The 23,548-nt window shown below is 56.5% G+C and overlaps 2 protein-coding genes and 1 pseudogene across 4 annotated transcripts; all 3 read left to right on the top strand.

Annotated features, from left to right (window-relative positions):
• Positions 1-2,458: 2,458 nt before the first annotated feature.
• On the top strand, positions 2,459-4,415 carry CDC42EP4 (CDC42 effector protein 4). Its single transcript, XM_082008066.1, has one exon. It carries the CDS (start codon positions 3,375-3,377, stop codon positions 4,302-4,304), a length of 930 nt encoding a protein of 309 aa, XP_081864192.1. The 5' UTR covers positions 2,459-3,374; the 3' UTR covers positions 4,305-4,415.
• Positions 4,416-7,802: 3,387 nt separating this feature from the next.
• Positions 7,803-11,018, top strand: LOC309411613 (cleavage and polyadenylation specificity factor subunit 4-like; annotated as a pseudogene). Its single transcript has 8 exons — positions 7,803-7,896; positions 8,214-8,230; positions 8,373-8,913; positions 9,178-9,273; positions 9,580-9,673; positions 10,010-10,052; positions 10,242-10,436; positions 10,950-11,018. The product of its transcript is annotated as a cleavage and polyadenylation specificity factor subunit 4-like (transcript).
• A 4,471-nt stretch (positions 11,019-15,489) lies between these two features.
• On the top strand, positions 15,490-23,524 carry VCF1 (VCP nuclear cofactor family member 1; the record flags this gene model as incomplete). Of its 2 annotated transcripts, XM_082007967.1 has the most annotated exons (5): positions 15,490-15,536; positions 17,249-17,345; positions 21,216-21,257; positions 21,528-21,590; positions 23,282-23,524. In XM_082007967.1, 5 exons carry the CDS (start codon positions 15,490-15,492, stop codon positions 23,522-23,524), a joined length of 492 nt encoding a protein of 163 aa, XP_081864093.1. The 2 variants fall into 2 exon arrangements, with proteins under 2 accessions (XP_081864093.1, XP_081864094.1); XM_082007968.1 differs by lacking the exon at positions 21,216-21,257.
• Between the last annotated feature and the right edge of the window lie 24 nt (positions 23,525-23,548).

The following is a 23,548-nucleotide window of genomic DNA, read 5'->3' as shown; positions in this document are numbered from 1 at the left end:
CTGAGCAGGCAGCGTGTCCTCCCCGCCCGGCCTGTGGGTTCTCCCTGGCCCCGGGGGGGACCCGACCGGTCCAGCGCAGCCCCTGTGCCTGGCAGGGTGGGGAGAGCATCCTCTGATCTTTTGGCTGGAGGGCGCTGCCCGGGGTGTTCTGCACGGCAAAGCCGGGGCGGCTCGTTCGGAGCCGGCCGGGCCAGCCGGGATGCTTTCCCCCTCCGCAGATTTGGCTCTCCCAGCCCGTGAGCGGGATGAGCCAGGGGCAGGACGCATAGGAGCGTGGCTGGACTCGGCATTTTCCCCCGTGGACTCCCACGCACTGGCCTCTTTCTTCAAGCCACTGATGCCCTCTGGACCCCGTGGGTGACTGGTGCTGAGCGGGAGGAGATGGGGACGATGGCGGGGTCTTGTGGGAAGCCTGCACTATCAGGGCACGGGGTCCCTGCTGCCTGCCCCGCACCCAGCCAGGGCTGTCCCACCCTCCCCGCTGGCTGCAAAGCCCCGCTGTCCTGCAAGCAGCCACCCATTCACGGGGGAAATCATGTCCCCGGGGACCTGAGGCTCCTGCTCCTCGGAGCTCATGGTCCCAAAGGGCTGAGAGGGCAGGTGGGAAGCAGCGTGTGTCCATCGGTTCACTTTATCCCTCTTGCCCTTGACCCGTGCTTGCAGGTCCTGTCCCCTCCCCATTCCCCAAAGCCCTGCTGGGACTCTGGGCTTGCTGCCCCGGGACAGGCAGCGCTGCCTGCCAGCCTGCCTGCCTGCGAGGTCTCTCGGGTTACAGAGCAGCTTTCCCTGGTAGGTAGCTGGAGAGGCGGCGGCGGTGAAGCCGCGCTGGCCTGGTTTCCTTTGTGAAAGCGCCGGCAGCAGGAGTGTCACAGGATCCGCTCTCCTCTCCCCGAGCGAGAGGAGGAGAAAAGGGCTCTGTGTCCTGCTCCCCGCGGGCAGGACGGGGCGGCCGGGCTGTGCGGGCAGCGGCGTCCTGCCGCGCTGCTGTCACCTCTCGGGGCGGGCTGGGAGCAGCGCGTCAAGGGACGGGGAGATTTTGGCCGCTATGAAAAGGTTTCGTGGGCAGGAGCGTTGAGGGGTGACACAGCGGCTTGTTTGGAGGCTGTGACGGTGATGGAGAGCTGCTGGCCAGGGAGCTGCCGCGGTGCGCCGGTAACGCTCCAACCTCCTGGTGGCCCCTTTGCCGCGGCTTGCAAAGTATCTCACAAATGCTGAACTTGGCCCCGAAATCTAAATACAAGGGAGGGACAGTCCCCAGATGGCCTAAATCAGCAGCACGGTTGCCTGGCCCAGCTGAGGAGCTCGCCGGGAGTGTTTGTTTTATGTAAAACCGAAGGCTGGAGGAATGCCGGCCTGAAAGGAGACTTCGCAAGGCGAACGCGTCCGTGCCACGCACACGCACGTGCACGCGCGCTCCGCTGGACGTGCACGAGATCCTGGCGAGGGGAGCGGGGGTCCAGCGAGTTGCTCGTCTGCTTTTGGATGGGGCGAGGAGGGGGAGAAGCCCAGGCGGCTCCTGGTTTGAGAGTGTGGAGAAGGCAGCATGGCTGCGCCGTCTCTGCGCCAGCTGCTGGGGGGTCCCCCGGCCAGACCCCCGTGCGCCGTTGCATCCCCGGGGCTCTGCCACAGCAGAGTCGGGCGGTCGCGCTGCCGAGAAGGGCTCGCGCTGCCGAGAAGGGCTCGCGCTGTCGCCTCCGTGGGGTGGTGGGATGGATGGGGAGCGGTGCTGCCGACGCTGTGCCGTGGGGCATGCCTGTCCTGGCCGGCCCCACACGGAAGCTGTGTGTGGGAGGGCCAGACACCGGGACTTTGCACCCGCGTGGGGTCAGAGTCCGTCCTGCCTGCACGGGCCCGGCCGCAGCCTGCCCGAAGCCCTGCTGCCGTGGCGGGGGACGGACGGGCCTCGCAAGGCAGGTTTGGGAAGGGATGGGGGTGAGAGCCCTTCCCCAGCTCTGCCGGGAGCTATGGGGCAGACGCTGCAGCCCCCCCGCGGTGTCCGTCTGAGTGGGTACAGGGACAGGTTGTGCTGGGACCACGCTGCCATCGCTGCCCGCGGGCTGCGGGGCTGGAGCTCGCTTCCAGCCGAGCCCACGGAGCCGCTCAGCTGCACCCTGGGGCTGGGTGGGCAAGGGGGAGACGCGTCCCCCACCCCAAGGCTTGCTTTCAGAGGAGAGGCGTTGGTCCCTTCCCTGTACACGTCATGGGGCTGTGGCGTTGCCGGCGGTGCCTGAAGTGAGGAAGCGGGCGGCCGCGAGCCCTTCCGTCCCGGCAGCCTCTCCCGGGACCACCTGGGGCCGCCTGGCGCCAGGGGAAGTGCGGGATGCGGTGACGCAGTCCCTGTCCTCGTCCTCTCCTGTGGAGCTGGACCGGGTGGCCAGTGGCACCGAGGTGGCCCTGGGAAGGAGGAACGTGCCTCTCTGCATCCCGGTCAGCCAGGGCACTCGTCATCTCTGCCGCTAGCCGCTACCCTGAGTCACAGCGGTGACGGTGAGGTGGCCGGGGAGCGTGGGCACAGCCACGCCTGGGCTCAGTGCCAGGGTGCCGCGAGGAGCAGCGTGCAGGGCTTCGGGGTGCTCAAGAGCTCCCCCATGTCCCCATCCTGCCCAGCGTGGGTGCAGAGGGGTTCCCCAGGGTGCCTGCCCACCCCGGCTCCCCCGGCACACCGCTTCGCTGGCGGTGCCTCCCGGGGGCTCTACGTGCTCCTTGCACGCTTCCTGCCGTCTGTTTCCAATTCCTCCTGGCGTCTGCTCCTCCCTGCTTTCTTCCAATTAAAAAAAAAAAAAAAAAAAAATCCCCGGCATCTTCTCGGCATGCGGCTCCCAGAGGCTCAAGCGCTGCCGTGCCCCGCTCCGGCGGGCTGGGGCTGCGTGGGGAAGGGGTGGCGGGTGCCCGCGGTGCCCCGCATCCCTTTTGGTGCCTGTTTACGTGGGGCACAGGGTCAGGGATCGTCCTGCAACATCCCTGTACCCAGATCTTTCTCCTGTGGTCCTTGTGGCATGCCTGCTCCCTGGACAGGGTCTGGGACCTGCTCGTTTAGGGGCTGCGGGGAGGTTAGGGGTGTCTGGGGACCCGTCCCGCTGGGAGCAATGCCCTGCCTGGAGGCTGTTCCCAGGGGAGCGGAGCGGCTGGCGGGCGTGGGGTCACGTTTTGCAGCCTGGCAGGGTGAGGGCTGGCGTCGGCAGGGCCGTGCTCATCCGTGTCCTCGAAGCCTGACTGTGTCCCTCTCTCCTGTCCCCTAGGAGTGACCCGTCCGTGACGCAGGTGGGAGCCCAGCCGCAGAGCACCAGGCGTGAGCAGCGGCCGGGTCCGTGGGACGCGTGGCTCCGTCTCCGCCGCCCCGGCGCAGCGCGGCACAGCCCCTGCCCGCCGCGGCCATGCCGATCCTCAAGCAACTCGTCTCCAACTCTGCCCACTCCAAGCGGCGCTCGCGGGCCGACCTGACGGCCGAGATGATCAGCGCGCCGCTGGGGGACTTCCGCCACACCATGCACGTGGGGCGGGCGGGGGACGCCTTCGGGGACACCTCCTTCCTCACCAGCAAGGCGGGGGAGCCGGGGCCAGAGGCGGGCGAGGAGCCGGGCGCCTCCAAACCCAGCCTGCTCTCCCGCCGCTTCCGCAGCAGCAAGCGCTCGCAGTCGGTGACGCGAGGTGACCGGCGGGACATGCTGGGCTCGCTGCGGGACTCGGCCCTCTTCGTGAAGAACGCCGTCTCCCTGCCCCAGCTCAACGAGAAGGAGGTGGACAGGAGTGCGGGGCAGCTGCCCAAGAGCCTCTCCTCCAGCCCCGTCAAGAAGCTGCCTGAGGAGGTGAGCCCCGAAGAGCAGCAGCGCCCGAACGGGGCGGCCGCGGGGCCGCTGAGCCCCAGCTTGGACGAGCACGACTTCGGGGACATCACGGAGCTGCCTGTCGTGGTGGCCAAGAGCGGGGCGGGCATGAAGCACGCCGAGTCCATCATGTCCTTCCACATTGACCTGGGGCCCTCCATGCTCGGCGATGTCCTGAGCATCATGGATAAGGAGGAGTGGGAGCAGGACGAAGACCCCGAGGCGGAGGAGAGCCGCGAGGACGAGGCGGATGCTGCCATGCCCGGCTCCCCGGCGGCGGCGGCGGCCCCACCGAGCCAGAGCCCATCCCGCAGCGCCGGCAGCCGCTGCCCCAGGGACAGCAGCTCGGCGTCCAGCTGCACCTCGGGGCCGGAGGAGCGCAGCCCCATCCCCGGGCCACCGAGCCACCGGGGCCTCCCGAAACGACCCGACAAGGAGTTCTCGTTCGCTGATGAAGACGACGATGAGATCAGAGTATAAAAGGCGGGCAGCCCAGCCAAGGGGTCTGGTTCTCGTTTGCGGTTGCTTGGACATGGGGCCGAATACCCCGGTGCTGCGATGGGTGGCACCGGCGAAGACTCAACTCCTCACTCGTTCCCACTCCCCGTCCGACGGAGGACATGCTGCGGCAGGACAGTGCTCTGCTCCCGGGGCCCGGGGCGGCCCCGACGCCTCTCAGCCCCCGGAGAGCTCCAGCACATCCCGGGAGGGGAAAGCAGACTCGATTTCCGTTCTTTCTTTTGGACTTTGGATATTAGCTCTTTTCTTTTTTCCCCCTGCCCATGTAAAGCAATATAGAATCAAACAAGACGAGGCTTTGAAGTCTTAGCCCCTTTAGTAATATATATATTTTTTTTCTGCCGTACGGTTTTTACTGCTCTCTGATTTGTACTTAACTTTCTTTACTCTTGCTTTTGGTTTTAACGGAGGGAAGATTTCCCATGAGGAAGGACTCGGCTCTGGAGCTCAGAGGGGGCCTGGGACCGTGAGTGGCTCCAGCTCCCAGGGTTTCCTGGGGACTTTCTGCAGGCCCAGAGCCTCCAGCCCCGTGCCGCCGTGGGGGCTCGCTCCCCATCCCTCGGATGGAGGGATGGATCCATCCCCGATGCTTGACCCTCCAAACAGCCTGGGGGCCGTGGGGATGCGCCCTGGTCAGCCCTGGCACCGGCTGCTGCCGGGGGTGCCGATGGGACCGTGGGTCTGTCCCCCGTGGGAGGAACACCTGGAACTGCCGGTGAGCCCGGGCGAGCCCCCGTGTCCCGCGTGCGGGGCGGCTGCCGTTGTGGGGCTGGTCCGGCTGGACAGTGCCGACGCTGGCCTGGGGCAGGCGGTTGTAAAAGGAGGGTTTTATACCATGTATGTACAAATGCAAAGAATAAAAGGAAACGGTAGTGACAGCAGCGGCCCGAGTTCCTGGCGGCTGGGACGCGTGGGGACACGCATGTTTCCACACGTGGGGACCAGCTTTCTCTGTGCTGCCACTGTCCCCAGCCCCTGTCCTGCCGCCTCCGCTGTCGTTGCCTGTCCCTGGCTGGAGCCCTGCCCAGCGGCCGGTCCCCTGGCCGGCGTTTCGGCACCGGCAGGGGCCATGCTTTATCTGCCCATCGCGCGGGGCTGCCCGCGGCGGGAGGAAGTGGGCGAGCTCCCGCTGGCCGGATCTGGCTCCGGGCTGGGACCCTCGGGCCAGGCCGGTTCCTGCCAAGGGTCGGCTCTGCCAAGACGCCGCTCTCCTCCCCGCAGCCCCGCTCCCTGCCAGCCAGGGAGGAGGGGAAGGCGATGGCGGGGCAGGACTGGCTCTCTTGGCTCCCACGGGCTGGGGGCCAGGGCTGGGGCTGCCCTGGGTGCTCCCAGTCCCGTGGGGCTGCTATGGCCTCTGCCGACACCGGCGTGGTGAGTGGGGCAGGCTGTTCCCATCCCACAGCCGACTTCCCACAGCTCAGCCCTGGGTGCAAGCGGGGCTCTGCCAGCGCCGGTGATGGAGCTGGGCTGTGATGGAGCAAAGCACCGGGAGCAGCCCCAGGGCCCTTCCCCGAGCGGGCAGAGAGCGTGGCTCTGCTGGGAGCACTGGCCAGGCTCCCACTGGTGCTGGATGGGGTGGAAAGGATTTGACCCTTCCAGCATCTCCTGGCCCTAGGAGGGTCTGCGTGCCCCGGTCCTCCAGGAGGGATCTCCCCGGTGAAGCCGGTGGGAGTGGGAAGTGCTGTGCCACAGTGGGGACACAATGGGGTCCTGTGTGCACACCAGGCCCGACACAACAGCCCGTGGCGTGGGACATTGGGCTATTGTCTGGGACGGGGAGAACAACAGCAGCTGCAGCCGCTGGCTCTGAGCTCACCGGGCTGCCGCTGCCCCGGTCACTGCAGCATGGCCCCCCCGCCCTGGGCCAGGGTCCTGGGCTGCTGCCGCTTGCTCTGGGCACCCGTCCCCTGAGCCGATGGTCCTTGTCCCTGGGAGGTCACCAGGCTGCTGGGGGGACCTGGCTCCTCTTGTCCCTTACGGATGCTCTGATGCAAAGCAGTGGGGCAGGGCAGGTCACCGGGGTTTGCACCCTGGGGCTTCACCAGTGCCGCGGGGAGGGGAGAGGCCCTGGGGTGACCTGGCACCGGCCGCCTGCGACCATCACTTGACAATCGCGATCTTTGTGACGCCTGTCAGCTCCAGCCTCCCGCTCAGCAGCACCGCGCTGCCGTGAGCTGACGGGGCAGAAAGCGCGCGCTGGCTCGCTGCGCGCACGGGGGACACGGCCCCGCTCGACGGGACGGGATGGTGGCTCCAGCACACCGCGAGCGAGCAAGCACAGGGCCAGCGCAACGGGTGCCGGGCTAGTGGGGAGTCATGCCAGCACCGCTGCAACGCCAGCAGCATCCGGCCGGCGCCTGCTGCAAGGGAGCGCAGGTCGGCCGGGCTGCACGCGCAGCTTTCCCAAAACCCTCCATCTGCACAGCACGGGGTGCGCGTGGGATGTGGCCGGCAGGACTGCTCGGTGCTGGGTTGGCGCACAGCACCCGGTGCAGGGCTGCAGCTGCAGCACCCGCAGGCGGGCAGCGCTGGTCCAGTGCATTTATAGCTAGTGACAGAATGGGAGCAGGTCTCCATCCCCCATGTGTCAGGCCACGTCGCTCCGGGCGTGTGCTGGGGATGCGTGTGGCCGCGGGAGCCGCGTGATGGAGGAGGGACGGGAGCGTTAGGTTAAACCCGAGGGCTGCGCGGTCTGTTCTGGGTGGGCCCCCGGCAGGCGTGGGAAACAGCGTGGCACCATGGCCGTGCCCGGCGCGTGCTGCTGCAGCCTGGCACGCACGCAGGCCCCCGGCCCCACAGCAGGGACCGAAGGGGCTTCTCATCGGAGCGTGAGGTGTGACCTGGCCGTCCCCACCAGGAGCCCGGGGTCGTGGATCTGTCCCGCTGGGCACCAGGCGCCGGAGCATGGGGCTGGGCACGGTGCTGCTCTGCACCCAGCAATGCTCAAACCAGTCAGGGCACAACCAAAAGCACGCAGGATCCGTCCCTTGCTATCTGAGCATTTAGTTACAGCACTCAGGCCACGTTCGGCTCTGTTTAAGGCTGAGCAGCAGCCCTGGTGTGAGGGGGTTAACCCAGCTCACACCCAGCCCCAGCAGACCCCATTCAGCCCAGCCGCTCTGCCCCAGAGCCGGGGCTGGAGGAAAAGCAGATGTCGGTGCAGAGAGGCAATTACGGGGGATGCGATGGGGCCCGGGGCTGAGCTCCCTGCAGCTGGGCTGCGGCACCAGGCAATCACGGCTGCAAATTGAGATCAGATGTGGGCAGCTTTTCTCTCTAAATGGAGGGCTCGGGGCTGCTGCCTGTGTTGGTTTTGCTCTGGCTTGGGGAGGAGGAGGAGGAGGAGGAGGGTTTCTGAGTGCTGCTGGGGCCCAGGTTGGCTGCGGTGACCCGCAGAACGTGGTGCTCCCTTGGGAGAGCTGTGCTTTCCTCAGGCAGCCCCTCACCAGCGCAGGGGCGATGCAGGAGGTGGTGGCTGGTGTGGAGAAGATCAGGTTTGACTCGGAGGCTGATGTGGAGCAGCAGCGAGGAGCTCGGCCCCTGCCCATCCCAGGTATGGCCAGTTGGGGACAGAGTCCTGTAGCATCCTGGGAGGGTGACAGGGGTGCAGGAGGTGTTGAGGTTCTTGCTGCTGCTCCTGGCTCTTGCTGCACCCACCACGGTGCCTTGGTGCCTCTGGCCCTGCCTCCTCCCTGGGCTCCTGCCTGAGGCCGGGCTGGCTCTGGGCTTCGCTCCTGCAGGGATGCATCTGGCGCAGCTCTGTGGGGACTGTCGGCGGAGGGGGCCGAGGTGCCCGTGCCCCCGATGGCACGGCGCTCCTGGCAGCGGGGCTGGCGGGTGAAGCCCTCCCTGCCCTGCCTTCCCCTGCAGACTGGGGGCAGCTGTCGGTGAGCTCTTGGGCTGCGGGCTGCGCACCGAGGGCGAGTGCTGGGCGGTGATGAGGATGGGACAGGCACCACCGGCCAAGGTCCTGGGGACACCAAGGGCCAGGCCCCCCCCTGCTCCGTGAGCAGCCCACATCGGTGGCAGGTTGCTCCGTGGCCCTATGGCTAGTGGATTGGCAGGTTTTGGCCCAAAATGCTAATGCTGCTCAGAGTCCCTCATTCCCCCCGGCCCTTTGGATGAGTGCTCCTACCCACTGCTGCACCATGAGGGCTTGAACGCCTCCAGGGCAGCCAGACCTTGATAGTGCCCAGGGACCGTGCCCTGTACACCCAGTGGGTGCTGCAAATCGCCTCCACGTCTAGGAAGACTCCTCATGGTGCGTCCTGAGCTGGGGGATGCTGGGGCAGGGGGTTCCCGGGTGCAGGCAGGGCTGGAGGGGTGGCACAGGGCACATCCCGCTGCCGGGGGGCTGCGATGGTGGGGGGCTCTGGGGCACAGGCGGGCTCTGGCAGCGGGTGTGTGCTGGGACCAGGTGCGCAGTGCCCCTTCCGGCACGTCGGCGGGGAGAAGACGGTGGTGTGCAAGCACTGGCTGCGCGGGCTCTGCAAGAAGGGCGACGGGTGCGACTTCCTGCACGAGCATGACGTGACCAAGATGCCCGAGTGCTATTTCTACTCCAGGTTTGGTAGGTGCGGGATGGGGTCGGGGACCCCAGCGAGCCTCTCCCACCCCAGCACCCATGTCCCTCCAGTCTGGCCTCGAGCAAGTGCCTGATGCCACCTCCTGTCTGTGGGAAGAAGCACTGCTGGCACCCGCCCAGAGCCGCTGATCCCAGAGCCAAACCTTGGGTGCTCCCAAGGCACCTTGGTTCCTCCCACCCAGCACATCCTTGAATGATTTCCACTGCGTGTGGCTTGGGCAAGCGTTGTCCCACCCCTTGCTCCTGCAGGTGAGTGCAGCAACAAGGACTGTCCCTTCCTGCACGTTGATGCTGCCGCCAGCACCATGGGCTGTCCCTGGTATGACCGTGGATTCTGCAGGCACGGTGAGCTGCCGGGGTGAGCAGGGGCTGCCCATGTTCCCTACCTACTGGTGACAGGGGGTCTGGGCCCCACTGCTGGCCCAACCTCCTGCCACCTCTGAGGTGGCCGAGCCAGAGCGGGGTGAACTGCTGTGGGTTGTCTAGGGACTGCCTGGGTGTGGGACTGGGTGCCTGGTGGGCATTTGTGCTTGGGGCAGCAAAAGTCCCATAGAGCTGAAGGGAAACGGGGCTGCTGGGCTCCCGAAATCCCCGTGGGGCAGGGGGTGATGCCCGGTCCCCATAAACAGGAGCCTCTCTTCTGCATGGCAGGTCCCTTGTGCAAATACAAGCACACGCGGAGGGTGATGTGTGCCAACTACCTCGTCGGCTTCTGCCCAGAAGGACCCAAGTGCAAATTCATGCAGTACGTACAGGGGGTGGCAACTTGGTGTGCAGCCAGGGGACAGCCCCTTCTCTGAGGCTGTGGAGGTGGCCATGGCCCTTGCAGTGTCAGGGTCAAGGGCAAGGGTGCTTTGGGTCCCCATCTGAGCTACCTGAACCCCTCTGGTCTCTCTCCATGTCCAAGCTGAGGGTTTGCAGTGGGTGGGCAGGGGACAGCCCCAGTCCCTGTGGGGATGCCTGTACCAGCTGCCTGAGCCCTGGGACAGCCTGGAGAGGCTGTGGGAGCCATGGGGGGATCTGGGGGTACCGCTTGCCATGTCCCCAGGAGTAACAGCCTGTCCTCTGTGTCCCTCTGCAGCCTAAAAGCCGGGCTGATGACGAGCAGTATGGATCCATCCAAGGTGATGCAGGGACGGTCCTATGCCGTTCTCTCTTGAGCCAAAGCCCTTTTGCTCTGTGCCTCTGCCCAGCAGGGTGAAGCACCAGCTGCCCCTGCCCCACAGCTCTTGCTTCCCTTGCTCCTGCCCCAGCTCTTGTGGGAGCTTGGGGATGGCAGCTGCCAACTGCCCCTCCTGCCCATGTCCCTGCAGGGAGCTGGCTGTCCTTGGGGGCTGGCACAGCTGGATCTGGCTGCCAGCAAGGAGAGTGGATGCAAGGACATGCCACCCATGGAGCCCTCTCTACCAGTCACCAGCACTACCCAGCACCCGACAGCGCAGCTGAGGGACACCAATAGCTGTCCCCTGGGCCCACAGAGCCTGCTTGAACAAGGCACCTGCTTCAAGGTGGGTGTTTTCGGGACTGGGAGGCCTGGGAGAAACAGCCTTGTCTTGGAGGAAGGGTGAAGCACCATAGCAAGGGGCAGCACGTGGTGTGTGGACTCCCAAGTGCTTTCCTTCACTGGAAAGATCTGTCTGCTTGCTGGGCTGTTTCTTGGCCCTGGAGCTTGCCCCTCCAGGCAGCTGGGCTGAGAACCGGCGGGGAAGGAGGCTGTACTTGGGCTGAAATAATCTGACTGCAAGTGCTGGTGGGGAGAAGGGACTTTGGTGGTAACAAACGCTTAGCGCGCAGTGGAATCGCCCTGGAGGGCAGCGAGCCCCTCGTGACCCTCTGGGTTGGAGGTTTGTTGCAGCTGCAGGTCTTGGGATTCTGCTTGCTAGAGCTGGTTCCTTGTGCTGGAACAAGGCATGGCTCCATTAGCCCACTTGCTGGGAAATGACGGGACAAGGAACGTGCGGCAGCATAGCACTGGGTTGATCCAGCACAACGCTGATGCCCACCTCTCCCTGTGCCCCCAGTGTGGACAGAAAGGTCACCACGCCAGTAAGTGTGGGAAGACTCAGCTGGAAATCCTGCTGGGGAAGTGACTCGAGTGCTCCGGCAAGGACCATGGAAGGAGGATGCCATGCAGCATGATGGAGACAGCGAGACGGCTACTAGGACTGTTGCTAGACTAGAAAAGCCAGTTGGTTTTGCTCAGCACCAGCTCTCACAGCTCTTTGCACAAGCAGCAGAGAAATCACAGCTTCCCTAATGCAACTAGAATTGGACTCTCCACAGCTGCCTCTGCCCCTTCCTGCGCAGCTGGCTGCACAGGGACCGGGGTAGCAGGAGCGGTCACTATGCGACCTCAGGTTTGGAGGGGTGGGACCAGCTTGTGCCGGGGTCTGGGGAGAAGGGGGGGTGTGGGTGAAAGGGGAAGCAAGAAGCACCATGTTTGAGAATACACAGTACCAAGCAGGAAAGGAAAATTCACAACTGCTTTTATTGCTAGGGAGTTTTCTGGTGAAACACCTCTGACACAGTACTACTGCACCGCTCTTTGAATAAAGAGTTCAGATTTTTTTCTAGGCTTTTTTTTTGTTTTACCCTTCATGCCTGTAACATGACCAATCCTTTTCCAGACATGTTTGGTGATGGCAGGCTACAACTAGCACTCTCATAACTGTCCTCGTTTGTCTGATGCAGACATCAGTTTGCCCTTTGGGCACAACAGCTAATTCAATGGATTTTCTTCCTCCAGAAATAGGGCGCTGCGGTCTGAGCACTGCTGCTTTAATGCCTTTGCAAAGATCCTTCCCTCAGAGCCTGCGCAGCCCCACCAGTGCCTCACTGACAGTGAAGCAGGGGCTGGGGGGCCCTTTGTGGAAGGGCCTGCAGCGACCACCCTTCTCCTGCCAGTTGGTAGCAAACCCCATCGTGCTTGCTGTAGAGAGGGGTAAGTAAAAGATGGGCTTGTGCCAGGCACAGCTCTGCTAACATAAAGGAAATGGTTAGTCTGGCCTAATCCCACCCTGCCACAATCCATCACAAACCCTACTGCCAAACACAGACTACAACATACATCTCCATTAATCTATACTAACAGTCCAGGTCAAGGAGTTGTCCTGAGTCTGGTGTCCCAAAGCAAGATATTTGGACTCCTGCAGACTGCAGGAGCACTACTGCAAAGAGACACCGAGGGGCAGCTCTAACAGTTTCTTTCAGTACTGAATACTGTCTGACCCACAAGAGCAGTGACTGTGGGCTGTTACTGCCAGTGTCACCCCCCTGTCTGCAGGAGGGTAACTGAAAAGCACCCCGTTCTCTGACTGTAAATGGGCCTCTGCTGATTTGAATCTCTCTTGGGACACTGGTCCTGAGCACTTCTGCTGACGCTGGTCAAATATTTGTAACACTTCCTTGGGTGCTGTTCCAGCTTCTTCAGTGGTATTTATGCCAGCGATGACACTCTAGAAAAATAGAGAGGGGGAAAAAAATAGAACTGTTTGTACAGTGCTATGCTGGGGGACTACACCACTGTGCTTGTCCCAGCTGTGATGAGCAGAAGACTGACCGCAGCCTTCTGTTTCTGTGCTGTAGAGCTGTGCATGAGAGCAAGTCCTGATGTGGAAACTACACAAACACCAGTAAATCCCTTGTCAGTTATAAGTAGATTCAAGGAATGGGTGTTCAGTGTTGGACCATCTCCTCCCTCTGCTTTGTGCTGGGTTTAAAACTGCTGCTGATGGTTCCTGGTGCTCTCCAGGGAGAAGCTGTAAATCAGCAACTGTTATCACCACCTTTATTAGCTAAATTCCTCTGCCTACCTAAGCCAGGTCAGAATACTGTTCTCTGAGCTCTGATATCAGTCTTACCTGTGAAGTACTTACTTAAACTATTTCAGAGTTTGAATTAACATTGAACGGCAAACAGACTTTCCACACGCTGCAAAAGGGGGAATTGCCTGAAATAAGACAGAACCAAGAAGGAAATCTTACTGATGTGCTGATAGTTCCAGCCATAGCTGAGGAGGCAGTATGCAGCCAGCAGCATGGAGATCCCAGCTGGTCCACCCCTCTTCACATTGATGTATTTGTCATAATAGCTGCTCCAGGCTGTTGCAACAGAAATGCAATGGTCAAATCATGTGTGGGTCTTAAGGAGTTCACTGGTTTCCATGTAACTTGCCAAAGCCAAATGGTCATGCCTATTTATTTACGTGTTTATAAAGACCCAGACTGGCCAATTGGACCAGGCTGCAGCAAGTAAATCAGTAAGCAGGACCATTCTGCCCCAAGAGCTGGGAATTTAGCCTTACCTTTCTGCACTCCTCCAAGCAGCCGCTGGGGAGATAAGTCACAGGTGGCCAGCCACGCAGGCAGCTCCCCCAGCCTTACATCCATCAGACGCCTTTCTGAGAGGGGACCTGTGTGATGAGAAGTCAGAGCGGTCAAAGGCAGGCAAGTGAGAGCAACGTGTGTAGTGCTCTCACGTTCCCTGTGCTGGGTGGTGAGTGCTGAGCTGGTATCTGGTACAGCTGCAAGAGACCTGGGCCTGACTGCTCAGAAAGGAAGAGCGTTGTCTCTCCCAACAAAATGAGTTGGCTCCACCAGCCCAAACATGCAAAAGCCTGTCTTAAACCTAAATAAAAATGTAAAGCATTGGTTTTTCAGGCTGGAAGGCTGGACAGTTTATCTCCTTGGATCCTTCCTGGATCATTCTTTCTGGGCAAGCACAGCAGCTTAGCATTTCTTCTCCTCTCACCATTCACATCACACAGTTTAGCCTGACAGTGCAATAAATCTCAGCAGCAGAGACTTTTGTTTCTTGTGTTACCTTGCTGTCCCTCTGACAAATTGCCCTTTGGTGTCTTTGTTGTGATCCCCATGTCTTCTTGGAAAGTCTTCCCTGGAAAAATACTCAGCCCGTGATAATTAGGATATAAGTCTGGAAACCACTCCAAGCCCACTGCACCTGCCGGCGTGCTCCTGTTGGAGGCCTGGGATAGACAGATGGGTTGGCTTTTGGAGGTGTGGAGCAAGAACTGGTCCAGTGCCAGCTCAGTGTCCCTCCTTGTGTTCAGGATGGGCTCAGAAACTGCAGCCATCTGCTTCTTGCTCTCTTGAAGCTTTTGTATGCTGTTTAGGTAATTTTTGGATGTCCCTTCGTTGTGACCTCTGAAATGCTCTATAACTGACAGATGGAGGTTCTTGGTATGCAAAGCAGAAAGAGGGGCTTTATATTCCGCACTAACTTCTAGGTACATCTGTTTCTCTTCTGTCACAGTTTTGTCTATTCCCTCCTGCTGAATGAGGTCATTGGGGCTATTTCTGCAGTCAGCTTCAGGGGGATCTTGAAGTACATGTATTTTTGTTGCCTTTAAACTACTGCCTTTTTCTCCCTTTGAGCTTGCAGGCGCAGTCTCTGCGGCTCCAAGGCTGCGTGTCTCTGTGTTTGCAGTTTCTGGAATAGTTATTCCCTCCCGTGGGCCAGGCTGGGCTGCGTCAGCGTGGTCAGCAGCACTGCCTGGATCTGGCCCTTCCACAGACAACGGGTGTGTGTTGAGGCTTCCTGCTGAAGCGCCCCTGCTCCTGGAACCGCTCTTCTCCCTTATCACCCTGGCGCGGTGATTCTCTATTACTATTCTCACGCCGTTACTCAGTTTTTCGGGTATATCTTTAACCTCCTCGGGGAGCAAATCAAGGGACTTGGCTACGTCCTGGACCGCGGGCTCCATCTTCTGCTCTGCGTGGCGTCCGTCGGGCTGGCGGCGAAGCCCGGGGCCGGACCCTCCACCCTGCTCGGCCGCAGCCTTCTTCCCTTTCCGGGCCGCCGCAGCCGCCTCCACGCATCCTGCCACTGCCTCCGGGGGGGCCGCGCCGGGCAGCCCCTGCCCCACGCCGGGGCTGGGCAGCCGCTCGCTACTCTTACCGGCCGCTTCCGCCCGCGGACTGCTGCCTGCCCCCGTCCCGGCGCCGGAGCCAGCTCTGTCCGAGCCAGAGCCGCTCCCGGGCGCGCGGGGCCTGGTGGCCGGGCCGGGGCCTAGGCCTGGGCCGCTGCTGGCGGCCGGACCGAGGCCTAAGTCTGGACTTGGCCCTGGGGCGCGGCCGGGAGCTGCGCTCGGCGCGGCCTTGCAGTGCGGGAGGTGGGCGCGGAGCCGCTTGAAGGGCCTGTGGCAGTACGGGCACAGCTCCCGCCCCGGCGGAGCCGCTGCGGCCATGGCAGCACCGCGCCGCCTTCCCGAGGGCCGCGCCGCCGCGGAAGGGGGGGGGGGGGGGGGGGGCGGTGTGGGGGGGGTGTAGGGGTGTCTGTCCTCGGCCGTGCGCAGTGCGCATGCGCATCCTCCCCGCCTCGGCGCACGCTGTGACGCAACAGAGGGGAGCGGCTGGCGCGGGGAGGGGCGTTGCGCCTGCGCAGGAGGCGGAGACGCCGGAAGCGGCGGTTGGAGCCGAGCGGGGGACGTCTCTCCTCAGCGGTGGGCGGCGGGCCTTGCCGGGCCAGGCCGCGCCGCAGCCTCTCGCCTCGCTCCGTCCCGCCTCGTCCCGCCTCGCAGAGCTCAGCTCAGCCCAGCCCGCCATGAGCTGCCGGCAGCCGCTGCCGAGCGAGCGGGGAGCGAGACAGAGGTGGGAGACGAGCCGGGGTGGGGGAGGGGAGCGCGGCCTAAGGGCAGGCGGTGGTTGGGGAGGGGGCTTGGGGTGAGGGGCGGGAGCTCGGCCTCCCGGGGACTGACCCTCGGGCAACGGAGGGGGAGGTTTCGGAGTGTAGGGGTATGCGGCGACCGGCGGAGTCGAGCTGGCAGGCGGGAGGAGGGTGCGCGGAAAGGGAGAGCTGCGAGGGTGAGAGATGGGGGGAGAGGGGGGGAGTGGCCCCCTGATCTGTGGAAGGGATTCGGCTGGGGCTGGGTGTGCGGCGGCGAACATTAAAGGTGTTGGCTTCGTCCGGGAGATCAAACATCAAACGGGCGTAGAGAATGCAGTGGATATGGAGGGCCTCGCGGGGTGCTGGAGCGGCATTGCTCGGCTTGGTGGGGAAGGAGAGGACGTAGGTTCTGTCTGGACGGAGGACTCGGGTTGGGGGAGAAACGGGAGGGACCCTGAAGCATGTAGGAGCTAGGCCGTGAGTGCCCGGAGTTCTGAGGTGGCAGGGTAGGCCGTGGGGGATGGAGGTGTTGAATTTGCCTGCGGGCTGCAGGCGTTAAGAAAAGGAGGGATCTAAAGGCAAGGCAGGTGTGTGGAGAGAGGGGGGAATGTCTTCTCTGAGAAGAGCGGCCCTAGGAGAGGGAGGACCCGATGGACTGTGGCGGATGATGGTTGAGAGTGCTGTGGGCATCCTGGAGACGGGAGAGCGAGGAGGCAGCTCCTTGTCTGTAGGCGTGGACCAAATACTGGCAGCTGGGTCTGCTGCTGAAGCTTGTCTAAAAGGAAAGATTCAGTTATAAATACCTCGCTTGAGTCTGGTTTTGGCTCATTTGAGTGTGCTCATATAGATTCATTTTTAGGCACCAAACCAGCTCTGTGCTATATTTTGGGTAGTGCCCAGCACACCAAGGTCCTGATTGACCTGTGATGTTTGTGTGGTGGGAAGAATAATTTGATATTAGTATTAAAGCTCTGCGGACAGTGAGAGACCCTGCGAACTAACAGAGATTCTAAGTTGTTGTTCCTCAGCTGATGTGAAGCGGCATTGATGTCATGAGAGGATGGCAAATACATCAGAAATGGGGAAGGATTTGTCTTCCATGAGGTGTTTTCTGACAAAACTTTCTACGTGGGAAATAAAGTTGCTTAGGCATGTGACTTGATTTCAAATGCTGTCAGAGTGGCAAGACTAAAGAAAGTCATTGTAGGTGCTACCTGCAGACTCATGTAAGCAAGATGAACGTAACTGGGTATTTATTGAAAGTGTGGTCACTGACACTCTTTCCCGGGTGCTTTTCTCAGCCTGTCAGATGTCATTCAAAGACCCAGGCTTATTTTTAGATGTGCCTGAGTACTGAGAACAGTTGCAAGGCTCAGAATTGTCAAACGAGTTTATTTAGAAAGATGCTCAGCATTGATTTTAATGGCAGGTATGAGTCCATGTCCCTTAAATGGATAGGAAAACATCAGCCTGGCTGCTTTGTAAGAAACATTATCATTTTCTGTCTCTTCTGTACAGAACAGGTAAAAAGAGAATATGAAAGTCCACAGCACATCGGAGGTTTAGATACATCCTTCATTAATTTATCAAGTTTTCCTGCTTTTTTTTGTATAGTTGCCTTTAGAGAACAAAGCAGAAGGTATATCAGTAGACTGCTAATTATTTTTTTTCTCCTTTCTCCCTGAACTTTCTTCAGGAAGAGGAGACGGAATGGCAATGAAGATGACAGTCACGTTCCTCAGACAAAACGTAGTACCAGGAATACTGTCCTTCAGGACTCTTGGGACACTGAGGTGAGAGCCTTCTTGGGCAAATTCGGTTTCCTTTAATGCTGAATTTAAATAACTGTTGGAATATTGTGTGAAATTTTATGCACAGAGAGTAGTTATTGAAAACACTTTTTTTTTTGCTTTGTGTATGAGGTCATGAGGCTTGACTCTGTTATGTACTTCAGAGATTGAAAGCTGTAAAATGTGGTTTGGAAATCAGCATGTTTTCCAGTGGACCTGGTTATTTTTGGCCTAAAGATTTCTGTTAATTTATTTCAAATACTGATACATCGTACCCAAGTGAAGATACAAGAAAAGCATTTGCTGCCACTTTTAGTTTTGCTGCCTAAATTGAGGTGTAACATATCCAGAACTGAGGAGATGACTAGGGTGGATTACAAGTGTGTGTGGTCACTTTGCCTGGCCATCTACTCTTCCAGCTTTGCATTTACTTCTAGTAACGCAGTAACTTGTGGTAGAAAGTCAAAAAGCATTCCAACTAGTGCAATACACAAAGTGCCTGCTGCAAGCAGTAGTGCTTATCTGATGATTAAAAAATGTGGTAGAGGTCGGCAGTTTAAGCAAGACTCGCTCGTTCACAGCTAAAGCACTTGAACTATTTGGTTTCTACTTGTATTTGCCATGATCTTTTGCTGGACGTGGGATAAACTGTCTCTTATTTTCTCATCGCTCACATGACAGGTGTTCTAAGATGGTGCAGTTTGCTAGTTATGAGATTTTTTTTTTTTTTTAAAAAAATGCTGATTTCCAAGCTGCTGCCAGATTTCCTGAATTGTTGCCTGTATTAATCATCTGAAAATTCACTGTATGCATTTCTAATTAGCAATGCAGTCCTGTTGCAAAACGTTAATGGAAAAGAGCGTGCAGAGCAGAGGCTCCCTCCTGGTTTGTGTCCATGGAAGTTAACGAAATAGATTTCTTTTAAGGTTTTTGAAATACCTTTGTTGGTTTTTGTACAGCCCTCTCACTCCAAAGATTGGCTGTAATGAGTAATTACAAACTGTTGCAGTTATATTGAACTATTAATTATACTTTGATGGCATAGAATGTTTTGTGCTATCTAACTTTGAGCAACGTATTTTTTTGTCATATGCTAATGGCTTCAAATGTATACTTAACATTTAAGATGACACAAAGTTCTGTATCCCACCGTTCCTTCTGTTAAAAGAAAGTCTCCCTCACCAGTACACCTGTACACGTAGCTGATGCGTTAGTCAGTGATATTGTATGGAAAAAACAGCCGAGATGTTCATCACAAAGGAATTCACTGTGATGAAAAATGTTGCTGGTTCCTGTATTGCTGTTTTGCCAGAAGTAAGACTTGCTGGGTTGAAGTAGTTTTTGCTTCTCGGGTATAACGGGTAGAACCATAAATAGTTGCTTGCCATCTGACACTGAATCACTTGTCCAACAGGTTAAACACCTCTTCGTGTGTAGAGTAGTTAATGGCTAAACGAGCTTTGTGGCGGGAGGAGGAAGAATTTAGTGTGGAACAAGGGATTGAAGTAGGAGTAATGAAATTAAGAATATCAGGAAAAACCTTCATGGTGAGTGGCAGAAGCACCTTTGCTTGTCATACAAACACTTGGCGTTTGACTGGGCAAAGCCGCTAAAATGTAGAAATGGAAATAGTCTTGTAGTAGCCACACAAGAGTGGATGACCTTAACTCTGTCCTTCACGGCTGTTTTGTTTGGGGTGCCTGCAAGCGAACAGCATGGGCATGAACTGCCTGCCCGCCACCAGCGAAATCAGTGCAGAGTTCAATTGCTGAAGCTAACATTAAGACTCCTGCTTCATGCATGCACTTGTGTTGTAAAAGTATGTTTTTAACACATTAAACCCTGATGTGCAGGGAAGGAGAACTTCTTACTGTTGACACTGAAGTGGAGGAGTGCGCCTGCTGGACACAGTTTTAGAAAAATCAATGTTCCGTTGAAAAAAATTCAAATGTTGTCTACTGATGAATAGAGCTTTTTTTTTTTTTGCTTGTTTTCTTGTAACGTTGGGTCACTGAATTGAGCATGCCCAGAAATTCAAGCCATGAGATTAAATCAGTATTATCTGAATGTTTCTTTAAGGACTTCCTGTGCCAAATGGAGAAATTCTTGTGCTTATAGTGCACAAGTGCTTCCGATTGATGTCATTTTGAAATTCTTGGCCATTTGTAATGCTTTTATTTAGTTCCTGATACTTTGCCATTTGTGAGGGCAGCTCTTGCTGATTACAAATCCTCACTAGCTTTAGGATATTGAACTAGGAGAGAAGGGGTGCGTGTGTGAGAGCAATTCGTAACTTCAAAGAGTATGTGAGGAGAGAATTGCTTTTCATCTGAGGGCATACGCACGCCTGCTTTTTGTGAAACATTAGCTAAAGTACTGATTCCTTTTGCCTTCCTTTAGTTGAAAGTTGACTGCTTTCTCTTACAGAGTGTGGTTTACTTGAGAACATAACCTCAGTATGAAAATCAGGCAGCCATATTACTAAACCTGAACTTGGCTTTTGTCAGGATCTCTTTTCCTTTTTTTTGTCTTACTCTTCATAGCTGACAGCAATATGTGTAAGATGAAGGGTGATTTTTTTTCCTTAGTGGCAGTTCAAACGTGGGCTGTTCTGTGATGTTATCCCTCAGTCCCTCACTTTGAATCCTGCTGCTCACATGAGCTAGATTTGATGCAAAAGGGTATCACTGTTTTCTCCCACTAGACTGTCCTTTCATCCAGGGTAGACAGCATCCTTGACTCCAACTGACGTTTACAGGAGGGAAACAGATTCTCTTCAGCCTCTGTCAGCACTACTTCTTGGCAAATTCTTATAGCAATGTGCAATTCCTGCTCCTCCTGGAACAAACAACTCCCACACTGCTAGGTGACAGCCACCCTGAGGATGACGGTGAATTTCTGCTTTGCAATTCAGTCTATGAACAGGCATGGGACGAAAACACAAAGAGCAAATGTTAAACATTAGCGAAGCAGAGCCATTGCCACTGCATTTCACTTCCTGTTCAGCCTGTCCTCCGTTTACCAAGAGGTTAGCTGTGTTGTTTTCCCTGATACTTGCTTATAAATTCAGCAAAAGCCCTTCCTACTCTCTCGTCATTGCTGGCCCCGTACATCAAGGCAGGCAGAGTTGCGGATCCTCTGAGAGGCCGGCTGCAAGCAGCCGCTCACGGGAATTATGAGAATCTGCAGTTGTGCTCTGCAACCTGGGGAATCACCAACGAAAAACCCTTTGCTCTGATTTTCCCTGGGAAGGAAGGGAGTCTGCAGTGTTCTGACTAGCTCTTTTCCTTCCTGAATAACTTTCTTCTGCAAAACCTCATTTCTTGTGATTCGTCTTTGCTATTCTGACCGATGACAGGATTCCCCAGAGCTTAGAAATACCACTGTCTTATCGGCGGCGATCGATGACACACGGCAGCAGTTGCTTCCCACAAATCAAAGTTTTTGTCTAGCACTGCAGCTATGCCACTCTACAGTGTTACACTATTGAGGAATTAAATTCCAATTAAAACCAGATTACGCCTCTGTTAAACTCATCTTGCAAGATTTTGGGAGCAGCAGGGTCTGAACAGCTGTTTCTTAAGTTCCTGTCATGAATGGTTGAGATGCTACGTCACAGATCAGCAGACTAATACATTTAACAAGACATTTATTTGGAAGTTATTTAAAACTTCTATAGCTACTCACTGTGATGTTAAGAGGGGCTAATGAGTCAGGTAAACCCTGAAGGTGTCCTTTTGATACTTAAAGTACTCATAAACTTTCATTGGGCTACTTTCCTTTGCCCTTTCGCTTAAAACTTTGTTTCATTGTGTAGATGCTTGTCATTGCTGACATGATGACTTTAAGGATTCTTTTTTTGTCTAATTGTAGTCCAAATGCGTAACAGAATGTGCACCACAGCCTGGGGAAATGGTAGGTCTTTGACATGATTTGGGCAATAAACGGGCTTCACGTGCTAGTGAATTTTTGCATTAGAGAAATGGAAATAAAGAGGGTCTGACGAACCAGATCTGTCAACAGCCTTAGATGTAGGAAGCACGTCCCAGGACACTGTCTCGGTTTTCAAAAAATTAGACATGCATAAAATAATCATTACTAACAGCTCTAAAATGTTTGTTAAGTTGTGAAACTTTAGCAGTAAATATACTAGGTTCTCATTTCAATTTTTACCTTGATTTTCAGAAGGTGGCTGTAACGAAAAACAGTAAGGAACACAGACTAAAAGGAAACAAAGTGTCCTGTGCGGTGGGTTTCTCTCCAAGGCTGCTGTGACTTGTTCAGCGTAAAAGCATTGCATTTCAATATTTGTGCTTCTATGCAAAATGAGATGGTCTAGCAAGCACCATTTCGTGGCTCCTCTCTGTCCTTCTGGTGTTCTCTCCCACTCTAGTGTTAGCAGCATTAGGAAGAGGAGCTGGTTGCTCACATAGTTCTATCTGCTGCTTCCTCAAGAATGATTTCACATGTGTTTTGTTGTTTTCTCCTTGCTAGCTGAACCTAACACGCCAGCGTGGGTGCAGCCTTGGTGCCATTGCCTTGCTTGCTGTACTACAACAGAACTGAAGCATTTTTGATGCTTAGCAAAACAAGGAAATATATATGGCTGAATCGTCACAATTGATTGTGGAATCAGTGCCGTGGGGTTTCCAGTCGGCATTGAGATATGGTCCACCTCAAATGCCTCAGAGTGCCTTCCTGGGCTTTTCTTGCTGCTTGTTGATAGAAGTGTCGGGTATGGTTTGCACCATCCTTCAGATTTACTCCAGAGTGAGGCCTTCTGGATGTGGTGCTGACTGTTAAATTACTGTGGACTTCTTTTAAATTTGCCTTCCTCTGCTGTGGCCATCAAGCTTTGACTGCTTAGGTTTTAGTTTAATACTTACAAAAACGTGGGGTTTTTTTTAGCTGCTGTCACTTACGCTGGCTGCTTTTGTGAATTTAATTCTTACAGGATGGCAAAGTAGTCATCCTCTGATTCTTAAGCACCTAAATACCTGCAGTGTTGTCCTGAACAGCATATCACACAGTAATGAAATATTTCAGCTGTAACTAATGGAACCTTTCATTAGCAGCCCTTAAAATGGTGTACACCAAACAGTTTTATGTCTTTGAAACACTGAAAATGATGGCTAATGTTCTTCCAGTCATTACCATGAAATGTGTTTATCCTAAATGCTGGCAAATGAGCCCTGTCCTCTATGCGAACTAAATCATGGGTTCTCTTTTCTGCATGTGGAAGTCTTTGATGCCTGTCACTCTTTCACTGTCATGTCAAGCAAATTGTTACGGAAAACTACCAGTTAACATTGCTGTCCCAGTACTTAACTGGGAGAAGAGTAGTTGTATATATGTCAAGGTGTTCAAAGACTTAAAATGGGTATCATGTTGCATTTGGTTTTTAACAGGCTGTTGCTTTGGATGCTTCAGATCTCATTTTAGAAAGACTGACTTGTAGGAAAATGCTTTGCATGGTGCTTACCTAAAACGTCTGCTAAAATGTAGAAGTGGTAAAGTTTTCCTCATGCCCTGCCTGCCTATACTGACACGTGCAGTTCAGTAGGAGTGTTCTTTATTTTCCAATTCTCGGATGAATTCAGCAAACTTCACTAGTGCTAACATGGGTCATGGGGGCAGAGCTGGCGGGCCTAAAACCAAAAGATTGAAATCCAATGTCCTGGAGGTCAGCGAACCTCTGGGTGAAGGCTTGCTCATCCCTTCAGCTCTCTGACGCTTTTCATGTGTTGGCAATAATGGAAGCTATGAATGCCAAGTAGGCACTTGGTGGATTTACGTTAGTCCATCAAGCTGAACGTGAGCCTGAAAATCTGGAAGGGAGGGACTGACTTACTGTAAAGATTATTTGCTGACCTGAGGTGTTTCATTGTGGACAGGAGAGAAAACTGTGATTTTTGCCGTTAACCTTCTCTTTGTCTCAGTCCTCCAGCAGCGATAGCGGCAGCAGCAGCAGCAGCTGTAGTAGCAGTAGCATCAACAGCCCTGACAGAGCGTGCGGTGCAGAAACCAGCCTAAACCCGATAATTGCAGGATCCAGTCCTGTCTCCTCTCAGTCCTTCCATGAGCAGTCTGCACTAAGCCAAGGTCCTTACTTCCACATCAACCAGATCCTGAAGGAGGCACACTTTCACAGCTTACAGAGCCGGGGACGCCTTCCTACATGATGAACCAGCAGTTCCCTGCCTTCT

The sequence above is a fragment of the Phaethon aethereus genome, assembly GCF_964289735.1.
Source record: "Phaethon aethereus genome assembly, chromosome: 18".
NCBI classification, from domain to species: domain Eukaryota; kingdom Metazoa; phylum Chordata; class Aves; order Phaethontiformes; family Phaethontidae; genus Phaethon; species Phaethon aethereus.
The sequence above is the reverse complement of the archived record's forward strand: the minus strand, read 5'-3'. Positions and strand labels throughout refer to the sequence as shown.